This window comes from Sinocyclocheilus anshuiensis, unplaced genomic scaffold (genome assembly GCF_001515605.1).
Source record: "Sinocyclocheilus anshuiensis isolate Anshui unplaced genomic scaffold, SAMN03320099.WGS_v1.1 scaffold1199, whole genome shotgun sequence".
Lineage (NCBI taxonomy): Eukaryota > Metazoa > Chordata > Actinopteri > Cypriniformes > Cyprinidae > Sinocyclocheilus > Sinocyclocheilus anshuiensis.
In genome coordinates, this window is record NW_015540934.1 from 191745 (window position 1) to 212171 (window position 20427).

General features: G+C 38.2%; 1 protein-coding gene across 1 annotated transcript in view; it reads left to right on the forward strand.

Moving 5' to 3' along the window:
* LOC107689485 (oxysterol-binding protein-related protein 6) overlaps positions 1-20427 on the forward strand; it is a 60037-nt gene that overhangs the window by 29129 nt on the left and 10481 nt on the right. Inside the window, exons 9-21 of the mRNA XM_016487478.1 lie at positions 726-818; positions 3173-3205; positions 9029-9197; positions 9601-9731; positions 10765-10872; positions 11438-11575; positions 12118-12205; positions 13461-13714; positions 15954-16091; positions 18791-18854; positions 18946-19024; positions 19113-19257; positions 19833-19977. Of these exons, the coding sequence (XP_016342964.1) occupies positions 726-818; positions 3173-3205; positions 9029-9197; positions 9601-9731; positions 10765-10872; positions 11438-11575; positions 12118-12205; positions 13461-13714; positions 15954-16091; positions 18791-18854; positions 18946-19024; positions 19113-19257; positions 19833-19977 (1585 nt within the window). The remainder of the gene's footprint in view (positions 1-725; positions 819-3172; positions 3206-9028; positions 9198-9600; positions 9732-10764; positions 10873-11437; positions 11576-12117; positions 12206-13460; positions 13715-15953; positions 16092-18790; positions 18855-18945; positions 19025-19112; positions 19258-19832; positions 19978-20427) is intronic.

The following is a 20427-nucleotide window of genomic DNA, read 5'->3' on the forward strand; positions in this document are numbered from 1 at the left end:
CCCCACTCGCACACGCACTCACACTCACTTGCACTCGCTCACTCGCTTACACACTCACACTCACTCACACACGCAAACTCGCACACACACACACTCGCACTCACACACACACGCACTCACACACGCACGCACTCACACACACGCACACACACACACGCACACACACACACACACACAAGCAGCAGTTTCTAGGTGTCTAGTATATTTGTACAGATTGTGTTGCAGACAAATTGTGTTTCTCTTTGGCTGCGCTTACACTGCAAACCTAATTCACAGGTTCTGGCACCTATCTGATGTTTTGTCCTGTCTGTTTACATTCACATGTGTTTATATTAATATCCCGCCAGACAGTTTAGCCTTGTGCGGGCCAAACTTTTCATTGAGTTGTCAATGAAGTAAAAGAAATCGCTCGGCGTAGCTATATTGGGAATTGGTTGAGAGTGTAATGCAGCTCTATAATATATACAGCAGCTTTACATAATTCAGACATCCCTAACCCTCAAACTAATTTCAACCCCTCCGACACTACAACATTATCTTCCTTCAATATTTTCACTGATGTCATTCTCAACACCTCTGCTTATGAAATAAAAACTCAGGCCACTCATACATTTACAACATCTTATTTTCTGTTGTCACTGCAAATGGATTCAGTGCTTCAGTTTTCTGCTATTAACCCTCTCATCACTTTGATTTGCGTGTGTGTATGTGTCCATGTAATTTAGAGTAACTGTGTAGATTTGACAAAGAAAGAAAAGCGAGTCAGCAGAAGATGGAGGACTAAAAGTGTCAGCAAAGATGCAAAATTGCAACAGCAGGTACATCTTCACAACACCCACAATCAACACTGAGAGGAATTTACTACTAGCTATAAATTATTTATTGCACTGTCTGCATTATATTAGCATCTGATTCACTGAAATTACCACACAGAATTTGCCACAGTCTCGATGCAGCAGCGACCGCAGCTAAGAGAGTTTAGTGTGTGTCAGTTTTCTTAACCTTCACGCACACACGCATAACCACTTACCCTCTGAACAACCTCATTATTGCAGTCCTTAACCTCAGCCATAGCATCAGAGGACACCGCCTGCTGCGGTCTAACTCTGAAGGCCTGACATTTGACTCAGTGGATTCATTATAAAATGTTTCTGGACCTTTAACAGCATATCGGCCATAGTTTAAATTACTTTTTCCATTTATAATGGATCACTACAGACAAGAGAGTGCGAGTGAATGGGACTGGCCATTTGTTTTATTCTCTCATAAATGTTTTGTTGGAATGAGTCATTTATTTGGATCATTACAGTGGCTTGCGAAAGCTTGGGAACCCCTTGCAGAATCTGTGTAAATGTGAATAAGTTTAACAAAATAAGAGAGAATACTGTGTTCAAACATTTACGGATGCTCCAGAAGGAAACACGATGCATTAAGAGCCGGGGGGTGAAAACTTTTGAACAGGATGAAGATGTCCAAATGTTTCTTATTTTAAAATATAATTTTTTTTCCATTTAAGTACTGCCCTTCGGAAGCAACAGAAGATACTTGCATGTCTCCCGGAAGACAAATTAAGTACAATTTACCTTGATCTTCAAATTCAAAAAGTTTTCACCCCCCGGCTCTTAAAGGGGTCATATGATGCTTTTTTAAAGATCATTATTTTGTGTATTTGGTGTAACAGAATATGTTGACATGCTTTAATGTTAAAAAAACACATTATTTTTCAAATACTGTACATTACTGTAGGTCCTCTATGCCCCGCCTCTCTCAAACGATTGCGTCCCTCAATTGTCCTCAGTGTGAAAAGATGGATCTCAAAATCATACAGTCACTGCTGGAAAGGGTTCAAATATGCAAAATGGAAAACTGAAGAATCTGCAGGACCTGGATGATTTTTCTGGAGAACAGTGCTCAGTTTAACTGTTCAGAACAAACAAGGGACTCATTAACAACCATCACAAAACAAAAAAACAGTCGTGGATCATCCAGGTAACCACACACAGTATTAAGAACCTAATCACAAACTTTTGAATGGGGTTATTTTAATAATTTCAGCTATTTTTTTCTTGTGGACTAAATGTAAACATCTTTTATGTAAAATATCTTATTCAAGACAGTACTAAATAAAAAATAGCATGTATTTTGTATGATCTCTCTTATTTTGTTAAAATTATTCACATCATCACAGATTCTGCATGTGGTCCACATTTTCAGATTCTGCAAGGGGTTCCCAAACTTTCGCATGCCACTGTAATTAAGAATGAACAAACACAACAAATGAAGGTTATATGTAAGATAAGACATTTGATACTAAAGTTGCATGTGTGAAATTATGTTCAAAAGAATGTCTGCCCCATAGACTTTCATCTTAAGTGCATTACTGTAAAACCAATTTTTGCTTGTTTTTAAACAAGCAAAAAAAAAGTGTCAAAACACTTGACTACGGATCCCGGGAAGTCACCTGTAGGAGAAAAAAACAATCCGTGGCCACGGTTTTGCAATCCGTCCCCTCAGTTTATTAACCGTACTCACGAATTCTTAAACTGTTCCCTCGGTTTAACAAATCGTGCCCACGGATTAATAAACCGTACCCACGAATTTCCAATCTGTGCGCTCAGATTTTGTAAACCGTACCTTCGGTTTTTGAATCCGTACCCACAAATTCATAATCCGTGCCCACGCTTTCGCAATCCGTTCCCTCGGGTTTGTAAACTCGTGGATTTGTGGCCCCGTCCCCACCGGCAGATTCAACCACGGTGCGGGATGCATAGTATTGTGTTTATTAAACATTATTTTTCATAGTAGCCTATGAGACCATGATCCGCACTCACAAAATAGTCTCCTTTTTAGCGTTTATTTTATATTAATCACCAATAGGATAAAACACCTCCGCCTGTGTTAAGAATTCGTGAGTACGGTTTATAAACTGAGGGGGACGGATTGCAAAACCGTTGCCACGGATTGTTTTTTTTTCTCCTACAGGTGACTTCCCGGCTCTGTACTTGACAGATCCACATATGCTGTTGATACACCTTACTTGTTTTCATTTCCTAATAAGGTCATCTGTAATGAATTGGAAAGATTTTCTGTGGTGTTGACATGTTAATGGGGTGTGTGCATGAGTAACTCTTGAGATGTGAGATGTGTATCTGACTCTTGTATTCACCCCCAGGTCCAGTCACTTCCCCAGTCACACAGTGCTAAAGTAAGCAGAACCTTCACTGTGATGTTATCTTGGTGTTACACCATGACATCACCATGCTGTAGTCTCTCAACCCCTTGCATGCAGTGCTGCTTTACATTTTCTCTGCAAAACATTGTCAGTGTGACCTTTTTAGAAATAACTTTAGGTTATTGTTGTAACCCAAGTTCACTGAGAGAGATGAGAGTGATATGGGAATTTGTAGACTATCATGGGACACACATCTGGATGGCAGACCTTGAATCTCTATTCCATCACACGTTTAGATCACTGGCCCTGCCTCTTTCCACATAAACTACTGCACAGACTCAACTCATTCAAGTCCAGCTCTTCTGTAAGCCGATGACAAGTGGTCCATTTAGTAAGGTCTTCCTTAGTGAACTGGGGTTACAATTGTAACCAGTAGTTCTCTTTTAGGCCACTCGCTTGACATCTCACTGTCGGATATGGCAAACTCCCATTTGTTATGATCTTAAAATAAGGCCAACTGCACATGTCCAACCCACAAAAAGATATAATGTGTAAAAGCCTTTCTTTTTAGGGTGAACTATCCCTTCTCTTCAAGATCCTGCTTCTGGCTTTATTGAGTTATAGGCTATAAAATTTCACCAACATGTAAAGAGGAAGCCCAGTCTACCAGTAAACATATCTTCTATTGAGAATCTTCTAAACAGGACTAAAGAGGTAGTCATTCCACCAGCAGAATGAACTCTAACTCCTGGAGGCCTCTTAATGAATAATGCATCTTGATGGCATCTTGATGACTTCCCTTAACCAGTGAGACAAGTGTTTTAGATTACTGTACCTCTTGCTGGATTTGCAAAACAAACAAAGGACTGATCACCGTCCACCAGATACAAACAGTATGTCTCTTCTCCTCCCCAGACCTGAATGGGAGTGGATGAAAAGCTGGGATTTCAAATTCCAGACTAGAAAAACCCAGTTTGACGCAGTAGGGACAAAAGCCAGATTGGGGTGTAAAGTTATCTCAGATAAGATGTGAACCTGAGGCATGCAGGGTTAATAGAAAGCCTCCTCAGCTCACTGACATGCATCGCTGTGGCGAATGTGAGTAGTAATCTTATATCAGACAGTCTTGATATCCACCCTCTTGAAATTCCATGATGAAATCATCTGCTTAGTAGCCAGACAGGAATGGTACACCCTTGATTCAAAGCCTGAATGCGATCCAGCTCCTCTGATCCAGGAATGTCTAATAGAGCATAAGAACAGAATTATCGGCTTTTCTTATACATGTGGTCTACATGACCGCTATAGGCTGTCTACAATGAAAGCATAAAAGCGGAAATCCCAAAATTAATGCGGAGTACATCAAAAATAGAACTGGGCATCAGTTTTCTGTCGGTGGCCGATTCCAGAATTGCACACAAACTGCATTGCAATCATTTCCCAAAATGTAATTTGTGTGGAATTTTTATGAAGTCTGTAAAGAGGAGAAAGTACTGTACCAGGCAGATCAAGCTCACTGTTCAAGAAATATGAAGACAAACATGTGGGGGTTTATATGAATGCATCTCTGAGAGGAACTGACCGTCTTCAGAAATGTTTCGAGGGCATTTTCTTTTCCTCTTACCTCCATATAATGCATATTAAAGCAGTGTTTATAAGTGCAGCTGCTTTGTTTTACCACAGTATCGCTGCTGTTCCATAAGCGCCACCTGCTGACAGAGAATAAATCTGCATTTTCATTCTGCCCATCTGCTGTTTTTGTTTTGTGCAGGTGTCTTGTATAGCATAATTTCACAAATCTGCAGTCAGACCATTCTGTTTTTGCTTTAAATCTTGAAATTATACAATCCAATTCAAAAACAACTGCTCATGCTGCATGTATGTAGCACTACTGTTTGCTCAAAATAAATGAAAAAATCTATTTCCTGTTGTACCAAACTCATATCGAACCGTGAACCCAAAACTGAGGTACATACCGAACCTTCTGTGTACACACACTTCTGTGTACCATGACACCCCTAGGCTTACATCTGGTGTCAACAAGGTTTTACAGTCAAGTAACAACCTAATAAAATTAGCTCAAGGCCTCAGAATTGTGTCAGTGACATTCAGAAACATGCCAAATGAGCTTGGATTGGAATCCTAAGTACAAATATTTAGATATTGTGGATGTTGGTGAAATAACTTGCATTGTACCAGAGAAATTTTATCTATTTTAACATTCACAATTTTTCCACTAACCATGGATTCCCTGGCCATCGTGGAGAAGCCCAATAAACAGTGCAGAGTTCGACATAATTGATATGCACACTTCAGAGAGAAAGATGCCATGTCCCCAGTCAGGCATAAATGTGTCTGTCATGGTGAACTTTGTGGTTCATCCTATCATTGAACCATTGAACCAGACTCTTGTTCCTCCAAATGTACAATGCTCTAGACATCGAGCTGACACTCATACTTATCTGCATAAATGTCTTTAGGGAGTCAACTTCAGAGAAGTCACCCATGTCTGAAAGTCTCTCTAATAAGTAGTCCTAACTGTACCACTGCTATGACCAATGCTTTACAGACTCAAAGACGAAAGGACACCAATGTCCTCAGACTGAACTGGTTCAAGCTATTTTGAAATCTTATCCTCCTCTGTTACAACATGGATGCTTGATCCTTGAAGCCCCATGCACACAAACTTTGCCAAAGATAACTTTTCTCTAGGATTATGACCAAACACAGTTCTTGTAAGTATAAAATGATGTAGAAATGTTTTGTCAGAGATAAAGGAGGATGTGTAAATATCCATCCTTGAGATCTGTAGAGATAAATAATTTTTTCTATGTACAGAATTCAAAGATTCTGAATATCGATACACAAATCTTTGCCATTTGAATTCTGATATAACTGTTCAGAGCTCCAGATCCAGAACAGGGAAAATGCCTAATTCCTTCTTGATAAAGTTGCTACTTAGATTCACGCTGACCAGGACAAACTTGGGACCAATGAATAGAGGATCTTAATGGGCCCCGTGCCCCAAACAGTGTTCCCCCCCACAACAACCCTGCTTCTTGGTCCTCAGACAAGGTGAGAGGGTGAACCCAATCCTCTAAAGGAGTGAAGACCTCACCTCACTGACCCATCAATGCAGTCATGCCTCCCGCCTGTAAGGTGTCTTGCCGGAAATCCTGCATAATGACTGCTGTTTTACAACGCACCCTTGGAGAGAGTTTGTGGTAATGAGAGCAAGTAATCAACAGCATTAGCACGGCCTTAGTATGTTTAGTGCCTAAGCACACCAGACAGATGATGAGATCCCATTTGGAGGTAGCCTTCTTTATGGAAGCCATGAATGTTTGGCTCAAACTCACCTATGTGTAACTTTCTAGTAATCCTGAAGACCTTGAATAGGTTGTTCAGGTGTGTTTGATTAAGGTTGAAGCTAATCTCTGTAAGTCAGTGGACCTCGAGGGCCAGAGTTGCCCGCCCTTGTCTATGAGGTACACCGAGCATTATAAACCTTGTTTGTTAAAGCCATAGAAAAAAAAATAACAAAAAGATATTTTACCCTCCTAAAGTTGTCAAAATTGACTGCCAAATACATGGTAACTCTAAATTTTCTCTCTCTGGATGGTTGAACAATGTGTGCTGAGGACATGTGTAGATGGTACAAGTGGGAAAAATTTTAAATTAAATGCTGAGCCTATGCAGTTTGTCACACATACCCATTTCCGGTTTTGGAGTCTCCACTAATGAGCTGATGAGTTGATTCAGGTGTGCTTGATTAGATAACCATACAGAATGTGCAGAGTTGTGGGGTTAGGAACCAGTGCCTGAGTGCACTGACCAGTGGCCTAAAGGTGTGGTAGTGTATAGGTCCTGTCCACACGAACGCGATTATTTTTAAAACCGCCGTTTTTTTTACCGGTTTGGCCGTTCGTCCACAAGCAAACGCAGCGCCAGGTCACTGAAACCGAACATTTTTGAAAATGCCTGCCAGGGTGAAGATTTTCAAAAACTCCGGTTTAGGGCTGTGCGATATGGACAAAAAAAACCTATCGCGATTTCTTTGATCAATTTTGCGATTTCGATTTTAATTACGATTTTGACACACACAGACATGCTTTACAGTCATAAATGCATTCAGTGTGAATTTGAAACATATTTCCAAAAGAAAACCAATCAGAGCTTTATCAAGAAGCTGTAACATGTCTCTAGAACAGACATAAGGCAAAATAATCCCTAAGTAAAGGTGTAACAAAATGTTGAACTAGATTTGTTGCGCCAAGTTCACACGTACTCCGTCTGCAGTGCGTATACAGTATGTGTATGCGGTGCAGAAGCAGCACGGACTCATTTTGCTTTCGCACAGGACGCGTTTGCAATCCGCTCCTGATCCGCGGCTGTTTACCACAAACACAACATTTATCCATTATTTTGATTTCAAATCCAAACGTTGTTGAAAATGCTTTTTCAGCGTTGTGATTCTCTTTTATCACAGTACAGTAATACAATCTTTCATAGACATATTCACATTTAAACTCAATAAATATAACTTTGTTTAACTACCACGAGTGCCATCTATTATTGCGTTGTTTATCTAAAAGTGCACTTTTCCTTGTTTTAAATCTAGCCAAAAAGCCATGTGTTGACTGTGAAAGAGTAGACTTTAATTATATGGATTTATGGTGTAATTACTAAATTTCCGTGTCAATCCATGTTACTTTTTACCACAAATAATGCGCTGGCACTTTAATTAAGCGCGTGCAGCACAGCAGAAATAGACTCCGTGCTCCTGGAGCGCACTGCCGGACCGCAATCGCATGCAGTGTTAACGCTCTGATCCGTTAACATGGGCGCGGACAAAATACATCTGAATCATAACCCATTGCTACACTCACGATACAGTTTGATTACAATCCACCGTCTCTTCCAACGCAAAGTTCAGTCATCCAGTCCACGCTCCCAAAAGGCGACGCTGACTCCCGGAACCCGGTTGCAGTGTTATCATGTAGACAGTTTTTGGCTTGTGATGTCGGAGCCTGCGCTGTTATCTCCGCCTACTGGAAACTTTTTCAGGCTTCTGATTGGCCAACATGGCTTTACGGTTGAGATTATATCGCCACCTGTTGGTTTGGCATGCTCTTGACAGTGCTTCATAGCATGCATTTGCGTTTTCATGTGGACGGAGATTTTTTTTAAAACGGAAGAAGGAAAAACTCTTTGGTGTTTTTAAAAATACCCGTGTACGTGTGGACATGGCCTAAGGCTTCATGAAAGGCCACACAGTTGCATGTACTGTACCATAATGAGATGTTGAGTGAGTTGACCAAAAGAGAACAGAATGTGATCTTAAATTCGAAGCATACAGTTGCAGCAAGAAAAAAGCGATTTAACAATGATTTAAAACAAACTGGATGTCATCAGCTCTGAATGATGGAGTTTTGTTCTGACTCAAACCAACTCTACTTTCAACTAAGCACTTTAAACATACACATACACAGCCTGTGTTGACCTAGTATGACTATGTGATTGTTCTTTTGATTATTTGAATTCATAACATGTTAGTGCATGCTGATGGTTCACATGTTGTCATGTGCTGATGTATGAATTAACTTCATTTCACTGTTAACCTGTGTGCTTAACTTTACACTGCTTGGCCTAATGTGTGTTTTTGTGTGTCGGTGAACTCTTTACTGAAATCTAACTCAACTACACTCTGACTGAGACTACACTGAGGTTTTTCCTCAGTCGACGGAATCACTCAGCTCTAAGAGACTTTTTGCCCTCCTTGTGTTCGGAGGCCCATGTTGCTGGGGTGTGTCTGGGATCACTTCTATCTCACTGTAGTTTGTGTGTGTGTTTCAGGTTCCCCTGAGTGCAAGTATGTCTCAAGTGCGTCTCCACTCCTCTAATCCAAACCTATGTGCAGAGTTGGCTGATTTTCAAACCCCGGTCACACGTCTGACTGACAGTATCGACAGCGCCAGTGACTATATCAAACTGCAGGAAGATTTCTGCATAATTGCGCAAAAAGGTGAACAAAGCATTCATGCACCACTAGTCACTGGATCTACATTGCCATGGTAAAAAAAATTGTTTTTAAATGGTGATCTTTTTTTTTTTTAATGACTCACAAACTCTGAAGTTTTGGGAACTTTCTGAATCTGTGACTGTTACTATTAAAAGTATTACAGGTATTACAAACCATAAACAAGGATCGTTTTGATTAGTATGTAGTCAGGACCAATTTTTTTTTTGGTTCACTGAGATATGTTGGAAACACTGCTTCAGGCAGTCAGTTACACACCGAAAAACAAAAGGTGCACAGCTGTTCTTGAGTGATAGTGTGCTACAGGTCCAGGCCACAGGCTCTGACCCGGAGACAAAGCCTGGCGGTGTCGTAAAGTACTCAGCATGAACTTGTGTGTTTGTTGCAGTGCACTCTCTTCTGAAGTCTGCCTTCAACACGGTGGCCATAGAGAAAGAGAAGATTAAACAGGTGTTGTTGCAACAGGAGCAGACCGGCCAATCAAATCAGATTATAACCCTCCGCCGCTCCCTGTCACAGGTCAGCTCCGCCCACCACACGCTGTTACTGTTATAATCAACAAAAACAGAGTTCGCCTTTTATTTGTGTAGATTTACACAATATGCATATGACTTCATTCATTGCTTTATGTTTTTGGTAAGACTTTACGTCATGACATTTAACAGACTTTTACAATACTGTTCAAAAGTTTGGAGTCAGTAAGATATTTTTTCAAAGAAAATGTATATTTTTATTCAGTGAGTAAATGAGTAATGATGCTGAAAATCGCGATTAATCGCATCCAAAATATTTTTTGTTTGTTTATATAATAATAATATATATATATATATATGTTAAATATATGTGTGTGCACTGTGTGTATCAATATATACACATGCATGTATATATTTAAGAAAAATATGTTTTGTTTATATATAAGATATTTATATTTATATATAATATATATTATATGTATATATACATGTAAATATTTTTTAAATATATACATGTATGTTTGTGTATTTATATATACACATTAAATATACACAGTTAATATATATATATATATATGTTAAATATATGTGTGTGCACTGTGTGTATCAATATATACACATGCATGTATATATTTAAGAAAAATATGTTTTGTTTATATATAAGATATTTATATTTATATATAATATATATTATATGTATATATACATGTAAATATTTTTTAAATATATACATGTATGTTTGTGTATTTATATATACACATTAAATATACACAGTGCACACACATATATTATATAAACAAAAACTTTTATTTTGGATACGATTAATCGCAATTAATCGTTTGACAGCACTAATGAAAACATTTTAAAATAGAAAACAATTTTAACTTGTGATAGTAGTGTACAGTATTACTGTTCTTACTGTATTTTGATCAAATAAATGCTGCCTTGGAGAGCAGAAGAGAATTCTTTTAAAAAACATAAAAAAATCTGACCGATTTTGAACAATAGTGTACATTTAGAATCAGATGACCCTTCATACACTCGTCTGCTCACTTGTTATGGATGATTCTGTTGTGTAGGCCTTGTCGCAGAATGTTGAGCTCAAGACCCGTCTGAACCGAATCCACTCTGAGTCGGTTCTGTCTGACCAGGTCGTCAGTGTGAACATCATCAGCAGTCCAGATGAGGTCTGATATTCCTCTGCTCTGAACCATTTGAGTTCCTAACAATATAATGTGTTTCATGTGAATGACACTGCGGCTTGGAAATTGTTTGGAAAATAGGGTGGTCAGGATATCCCTTTTTACAGTTGAGAAGACCCTAAAAAGGCATGGAGCTACAGGGTTGATCATCCATTCACTGTTTAAGCTTAAAATCTCACATTTTACATTTGCTCTTGTTTGGGTCTTTAAAGGATGATTCAGATAAAAAGTCACTCTCAGTACTGTTGCCTCATACACTTTGGCTGCAATACAACCAAACAGAGCTATCATTAGACATGTTGAGTCCCACGAGATAGCTGCTCGTACTGATCAACCATGTGTTTCACTATTGGCAGCAGACATTGTGATTCGAGGCTTTCACTTTCTACAAGATTTAAATCCTTCAGCTTTTTGTGCTCCTCACATCAGGTTGTATATCTTTGTGCAGTGGCCTTCAGTACAAGTGGCTGCCTGTGATACATTTTAGCTCTAAAAATACACCGAAGTAACCGTGAAATCCTTTAATCGTGTATGTTTGTGTGTTTTGTAGGCAGGTGACCCGCTCCACGTGGGCATCCCTCTCTCTCAGCAGGTGTCCAATGAGAGCAGACTCTCCATGTCAGAGTCAGTGTCTGAGTTCTTCGATGCTCAAGAGGTGCTTCTGTCCGCTAGTTCATCAGAGAATGAGGTGAGAACTGTGTGATAATGTTAAAGACATGTGCTGCTGAATGTAGAAGGTGAAGCAAGATCATTTAATGTTTTTGAAATAAGTCTCTTCTGCTCACCAAGGCTGCATTTATTTGATGAAAATACAGTAAAACAGTACTATTGTGAAATATTATTGCAATTTAAAATAACTTTTCTATGTGAATATATTTTAAAATGTAATTTATAACTGTGATGGCAAAGTTGAAAATGATTATTATCAATGTTGAAAACAGTTGTGCCGTTTAATATTTTTGTGGAAACCATAATGCATTTTTTTCAGGATTCTTTGATGAATAGAAAGTTCAAAGAACAGCATTTATTTGAAATAGAAATTGCTTCAGCTGTCAGTGTCGTCTATGTAAGCATGATCTGTTTGTTTAAGTGTGTTGTTTATTTGCACACTGCACTGCAGTAGGTCATTACACACACACACACATTTTACAGTTAGTCAGCACTGCGCAAAATGAAAGACAGTGAGTAACATCATCTCTCTCTCTCTCTCTCTCTCTCTCTCTCTCTCAGGCCTCTGATGATGAGTCTTACATCAGCGATGTGAGTGATAACATTTCAGAGGACAATGCCAGCGTCACAGATAACGTTTCCAGACAGAGTAAGATCGCTCTCCCTCCTCCTCGTTTTGTTCCGTTCATTAGAGTAGGACGTCGTCCTGATGGGACACATGACCTTTGCGTTACACACACACACACACAAACATGCACCATGCTCTCTCCCTCCAATAGATGCAAACACACACACACACACACACATGAACTGAAAGACAAATCCTCTCACAAGCGTATTATGTAAATCAAGTAAAACTATGACTATTGTAATGTGAATATCAAAATATAAAATATATAAAAAACAATTTAAATATTTAATTAATAGATTGTTTTACCTCTCTGTTTTGTTTTGTTTGCATTTTGTATTTTGATGTTATTTTCAGGAAAATTAATCACATTTCACATATATTCACATTCACATATATTCACATTAGAGTAGTTACATTTTATTTTATTACGGGTGTCATGAAAATAATGCCATCATTTCTTTATACAAAATGCAAGTTTTTTTTTTATTTTACATTTTGGAAAGTCGTGACTTGGTTTTGTATTAACGAAAGTATCACTATCATTCTATTGTAGACATTGTTACTTGAGCATAATTGTAGGGACGTTTGAACTATATGTGCTGATGAGGACATTGATCTGACTTTACTGTTTGTATGTATGGTCTGAAATAAACAAATAATAAATCAAAAATAAATAACATATTACTATAATATAATTACAACATACATACATGATATTATACATCTAATACAATTCTTAGTGGACTGCAATACTTAAATTGCCCTTTGATGGCGCATTTAGCATGTATAGCAGGGATTTGTGAATTCTCCTTGTCTATTATATAGTGCTGAGTCGTCATCATATATATGAACAGGATTATGAGAATATGATAAATATCAATATAAACACTTATTAATTGGATTATGTTGCACCAAAGCAATGATACTTAAGGAATAAATCAAATAAATAACTTTATATGCACAATCTTTTATATTTATGGTGACTAGGTCAGTGTAAATTCGGAGAACTCTGAGGAGACAAACAACTCGGTAATTTACATTGAATAAAGCAGTAATATAGTAGATAACTATATTAAATATCACAAAGTAAATAGTCTTACATTTTAACATGAACGCACACAAAATAGGTAACCTCCAAGATTTTATTTCAGTTAATGTTTATTTGATTTCACGTATCAAAAATGTTTTTCATGGTTTAGTTTAGCTTTAGTTTCAGTTATCTATAATTGTCCAACCCCAGTAACCCATGAGTAACCTTGTGTTTCTCCCTCAGTGCCTAATGGTGATCTGGCCAGTGGTGCGTTTCGTAACGGTAGACGTACATGTCTCCCTGCTCCCGCCCCTGACACTTCCAACATTAACCTGTGGAACATCCTGAAGAACAACATCGGGAAAGACCTGTCGAAAGTGTCCATGCCAGTAGAGCTGAATGAGCCCCTGAACACACTGCAGCACATGTGTGAGGAGCTGGAGTACACAGAGCTACTGGATAAAGCAGCTCAAACCTACGACCCCTATGAACGCATGGTACGCTCCAGCTCTTAAAGCGACAGTTCACCCTAAATTACAAAGTCTGTTGTCAATTACTCACTTTCATGTTGCTCCAAACCCATAAGACTTTTGTTTAAAACACAAATGAACCTGAGAGATTTCTGTCCCTCAATTAAAAAAAACAAACAAACATCTTGAGTTTTGAAGATGAACGAAAGTAAGTGGAACGACATGACGGTGAGCAAATGACGACTGAATTTTCCTTATTGGGTGAGCTGTCTCTTTAAAAGAGTTAAAGGATCTTAATTTTCAAAAGACATACACCTAATAAGCATTTGTAACTGTTTTTTTTTTTTTTGCAACATGGCAGCTGTGTTGGTAACTACACTCTTAAAAATAAAGGTTCTTTATTGGCATCAATGTTTCCATGAAGAATCTTTAACATCTCTGGAATCTTTACATTCCACAAAAAGGTTCTTTAGATTTTAAAAATGTTCTACACATTAAGGTTTAGAAAATGTTCACTGAAAGGTTCTTTGGGGAACCTAAAATGGTTCTTCTATGCCGTCACTGTGAAAAACCCTTTTGAGACCTTTATTTTTAAGAGTGTAGCAAGTTTCTGAACCAAGATAGTCTGTCCGCTATAACAAGCTTGAGCACAATGGTTCACCAGATCAAAATCAAGTTTACCAGTCAGTAGACTAGCTGGTCCACCATCAAGACCAGACTGTTAGATTGAAACCAATAATAACCTAAATAACCAGCACAGACCAGCCAAGTAAAACCAGCTACATATAGTTTTACCTTGATTTTCCAGCAGGGACTGAGGCGAGACAGAAACATGCCCACATACACCAATGTTCATGCACTCACCTACATACATAGTGATATAAGAGGAGCTGTTAGGTGGCTTGTGGAAGGGTGAACAGGGCCTGAAGCAGGAACACATGTCCCTTGTGGACAGGGAGGTGGGCATTTACCTCTGGCCTCATTAAGTCCTTTTAATGTAGCCTAGTTTTAGTGTCCACACACAGTGACGCACACTGACACCTTCGAGCACGCATTCTCCACACTGCAGCGCTACTGATACCGTAGTAATGATGCTGCAGTGTAGGCGGCTGACTGCTGGACTGTTTTAGACTTAGTGCTGCACATTTACTGTGAATGAATCCCTAGAACGTTCTGTGATTCTCTCTGCAAATCAAACAAAAAATAGAAATAAGAAATCATATTTTGAATATAGATACTAAATGTTCTTTAGTTGACAATATTTTTTACAGTACTTTTTTTTTTTTTTACAGTGCAATACAGTTAAGAGCCCTCATTTTCATTATGGCAAAGCATTTAAAGTTTTAGTTTGTGTTTCTAATTATTCTCTGTGATTTGAACTAGATTCTCCTTCAGCATACTATCATGATGTAATTTGCCATTTAAATAAGATGAATAAATAATTATTTATTAATAAATAAGATGAATGAATAAATAAATAATAATAATAATTCTTAACTGTCATAAAATAATAATAATAATTATAATTATTATTATTATTATTGTCATCATCATGAATTATTACAGTAATGACATATCTCCAGGGTAATGTGATTTATCCATTTACTGAAAAAAGTGAGTACTTTTTTCTATAATATTTAATGTTTTTAATCCACATTAACAGCTAATGCTATCATGATGTATAACTATTTTGCAATTTAAATAATATTTATTATTATTAATAATTCTTAGCTGTCATGAAAATAATGTCACAAAGCACTAAAAATAAGTATTATTATTATTATTATTATTATTATCATAAATGGTCAAAGTAATGAGACTTTTTTGGGGTGATGTGATTTATTTTCCAGAAAAAAAAACTATACATTTTTTTCTATAATTATTAATGTTTTTAATCAGCAAATACTACAATGACACATACTGTAAATACTTTGCAGTTTAAATAAGATGTTTTAATAATTATCATCATCATCATCATCATAGAACTATTATTATTATTAATTATTACATTAATGAGACTTTTTTTAAGGGTAATTAATTTTCCTGAAAATAGTGTCACAATGCACACACAAAAAAGATTTAGATTTGACCTGAAACCATGAACACTGTGTTTGTGTGGATGTAATGCTCTCTTAAGGCACATTTATCCCATTATCTTGTTTCAGTAAGCACTGCTCTGTCTGTATAAAGAGCACACAGTCTATCTGGACTCCATGGTTTCACTAGTAATGAGTGTATTGACAGGTTGCTTTGTTTGTGTGTGCAGGCAATCGTTGCCGCGTTTGCAGTTTCAGGATATTCCTCCACCTATTATAGAGCGGGCAGCAAACCCTTTAACCCCCTTCTGGGGGAAACGTATGAATGTATCCGTGAAGACAAAGGATTCTGCTTCTTTTCTGAACAGGTACGAATTAATGTATCTCTCTCACACACACACACACACACATATACTAGCTGCAGTATCTGTTCCAAGTGAGTTCCTGTCCTTCACTGTAGCACTGCACCACTTTCAGTGTCAGTGTGTGTGTTTGTGGGAGGCAAGGCCATCAATAGTCCTCTGACGAAGGTTCTTCCTGCATGACTTGAAAAAGGTCTTTGTCAGCAGTGAACTTTCCCACAGGCTGTGTGTGACTGACAAGTCAAGTCAAGTCACCTTTATTTATAAAGCACTTTATACAATACAGATTGTCAAAGCAGCTTTGCATTGTTAAACAGGAAAAATGTGTGCTGATAATGCAAGAGGACAATAGAAAACAGTTAAAGTCAGTTCATTGTTGATTCAGTGATGTCATCGTCCAGCTCAGTTCAGGTCTCTTTCAATAGTGTCTGTGCAGTCAGGTCAACAATGTTGCCAGAAATTGTGTCCCCGACTAAGCAAGTCAAAAGCGACAGTGGCAAGGAACCAAAACTCCATTGGTGACAGAAATGGAGACAAAAAAAACCTTGGGAGAAACCAGGCTCAGTCGGGGAGCCAGTTCTCCTCTGGCCAGACAAAACCAGCATGGTGTTGTTTAATTCCAGGCTGCAACGCATGTCAGATTGAGCAGAGGACTCGTCTGGTTCTCGTGGTCTTGAGCTGATGGCCCACGAGGTCTTCACAGGGGATCTGTCTCTAGGGTTTGTCTACTTGACATGGTCTCCGCTGACATTCAGGGCTGTAGAGGTCGTCTCTAGGTGCTGATCCACTATCTGATCTGGATACAGACTGGATCTGGTGGCTATGGTGACCTCGGAATAAGAATAAAACAGACTAATATTAGCGTAGATGTCATTCTTCTTATGATGTAGCGAGTACATTGGGTGTTATGGGAAGTGTTCCCGGTTCCGGTTGACCTAATTAATGCAGCCTAACAATCGGATTTGAATTATAGAAAAGTGATCGTATGTTATGTGTAAGCCAGGTTAAAGGATTAGTTCACTTCCAGAATAAAAATTTCCTGATAATTTACTCACCCCCATGTCATCCAAGTTGTTCATGTCTTTCTTTCTTCAGTCGTAAAGAAATTAAGGTTTCTGAGAAAAGAAACAATGTACAGGACTCGCTGAGCTTGTCGCATCCAAAGCCGTATCTACAGCCCTCACATTCTTACTATCCTTAATTAAAGTTTGGAAATGTGTCTCTAGTTCTGATATCTTCTCTGTCACCCAAACTATTTCCCTGCATTTAGCACATGTGAATCCCTCGACGCTGACCGAGAAAGCTACACTATACATGTGGCAAGCTACACTATACATGTGCAGGAGAAGAAGCCATGACTCATAATGCAGTGTGTTCATAGAGGACTGTGATGAGAGAGAAACACTTGCCCAGGCTCAACGTAGCGTAATTTATTTTGTTTTATCTCACATCCATGAACACGCAGCATAATGAAGCGAGTGGATTTTCCTGATGGATCTCATATCTATAAGATGATGTCTGTGTGCCAGTTGCAGCTTGCTTCAGAAACCCTCCACCTTGCCCAGCTCCACCTGTATAGATCTGCTATGAGTTGATTCATGTATGCTATATGGGGTTATATTTGCTGCAGCAATATTTCTTACATGCTCACAGCAGCATGTTGTGGATTTATTTGCAGTATCAAGTCTCTGTACTTGCTCTGCCTCAGCAACGTAGCAGATCTATTCCTCCAAGACCAAATACATTAACATTGTCATGTATATTACCATGCCAATCCCTCCGAGAGTTGTCATGACAGAACTACAAGAACCAGTTGGCAAACAATGAATCGGATTTCCCCATTTGCCTGAGGGGATTACATGTAATAAAGTTGTAAATAATGTTCAATTTCTTGCACAGACCGATCGTTTCTCATCATAAGACCTCAATATATCGTCAGAAGCTGCGGGTATTAATTTTGGGTTTCCTCTATGGGTTTTTTTTTTTTTTTGACTCTCAAAGTGATGGTAGCTGCTGACTTTTAAATTTTTTGAATCACCAAGGACCACGGTTACAGCTAAAAATCTTCTTTTACTGAAGAAAGAAAAAGCTTGAGGGTGAGCAAATTAAGAGCAGATTTTCATTTTTGGGTGAACTATCTCTTTAATCGAGTTTTTTGATGAATGAATTGACATTTTATTTAAGTACCAGCTTTTACTTAAATGTTTCTCTTAAAATTAAAATAAAAACAAATGAGAAATACTGTATGATTATAGAAGCAGAAAATGATGTGAGAGCAGCTCAGATCGTTCAGTCTTGGAGAATTTGAAGGGAAAATGTTGAAGTGCTTGAAATCTATGACTTTTGGCAAATCAGGGCACAGTTTGAGACACTATTGGGATCCCATGAGGAGTTATAGATAAACACAAAGTCTACTTCAGTATTGTTGTTCAGTCTCCAGTAGCTTGTTGTTGTTCGTTCTTATCGGTCTCATTCTCAACTGTCAAATGGCAGGCCAGGCCAGTGTTACTACCTTGTGGAAAAACCAATTCAAGTCACATGTGTGAACTGAGCGTACAGAGTATGTGCAACTAGAAAAATCTGGCTGTGCTCAAAGTGAAAATCTAGTTAATATTTATGTGAATTCATTTTGCTGTAGAAATGCTACTTGCTGTGCTTCATTAATAAACTCGAGTGGGAGATTATATCTTCCTATCTGTGTACAGGTGAGCCACCATCCGCCCATCTCCTCTTGTCACTGTGAGTCACAGAACTTCACCTTCTGGCAGGGTAAGACTGATACCACTCCTGTATTTTACACGCAAAAAAAATTTATCATCACACTCAAGTGTGTGTGTGTGTGTGTGTGTTTGTGCTTCAGACGTCAGATGGAAGAATAAGTTTTGGGGGAAGTCTATGGAGATTCTTCCCATTGGAACAGTGAATGTCATGCTGCCCAGGTCTGTTTCTCTGCACCATTTATTCAGCCTGCATCTGTCCCTTCGTCTGCATGACTCTCAGCATCATGTTTTTTACATGTGTCGGTAGTTATGGTGATCACTATGAGTGGAACAAGGTGACGACGTGCGTCCACAACATTCTGAGCGGGAGGCGATGGATCGAACATTACGGCGAGGTCACGATCAGAAACACCCGCAACACTACCTGCATCTGCAAACTCACCTTTGTTAAGGTACATGCACATCTGCAGCTGCATATAAATATATATCACAAATAAGTCCTGGTTCTCAACCACTAGGGGGCACTAGACGTAAATTGTTTTTAAATGTAGCTATATTAAAATAATTGTGATTAAAATGATAAAAAAAACACCAAAAAGATGATGTACAACAACATACTGTCATCATATTTTTTTCTGTTTATTTTTATTAAAAGAGAAGTACAGGGCCGGCAAGATATAATTATTTATATTGTTTCATGGACATCGAGTCAAATTTTTATTCAATTTTCATTTTTATTTTGGAATATGTTGGCCTGGACAATTTTTCTTTTTGTTTTATGTAATAATAATTAGTGCTGTCAGATGATTAATCGCGATTAATCGCATCCAAAATTAAGGTTTTTGTTTACATAACATATGTATGTGTACTGTGTATATTTATTATGTATATATAAATACACACACATACAGTATATATTTAGAAAATATTTAGAAAGCCATGCGTGAATTGTATCGTGAATCAGAATCTAAATGTGGAGTGTCTAGAGATCCCCAGCCCTAATGTGCGTATGTGTGTTTGGGTCCAGGGAAACTACTGGAGCTCGAATGTGAATGAGGTGCAGGGATCAGTGATGGACCAGGAGGGGAAAGTCATTCACAGACTGTTTGGGAAATGGCATGAGGGTCTGTACTGTGGAGTCCCTCCTTCAGCCAAATGCATCTGGAGACCAGGTATATATACTCACAGGGTCCAGAATCGACATTCACCAGTTGCTAGTAAAAATAGACTGGCACGACATAAATGTATAAAATATAAATGGTAATAAAAATTCCTTATGTTAAACCCTCACTTAAGTGAGGTGAGTGGATCAAACCAAAGAGATACAAGCAGTCTGCTAATAAAAAAGTTCAGTGTCTGTCACATGTGTTTGGACCTACATCTCATCATTTACCAAACGTTTGAGGTTTGAGTTTTTTATTTATTAATTTTTAATAAATTAAAGGGTTCATATGATGCGATTTAAAGTTTTCCTTTCTCTTTGGAGTGTTACCAGCTGTTCGTGAATAGATTACATCCCTAAAGTTGCAAAGACTAAAGTCTCAAACCCAAAGAGATATTCTTTATAAAAGTTAAGACTCGTCCACGCCCTCCTAAAACGCCTCGTTTAAACACGCCCCCAC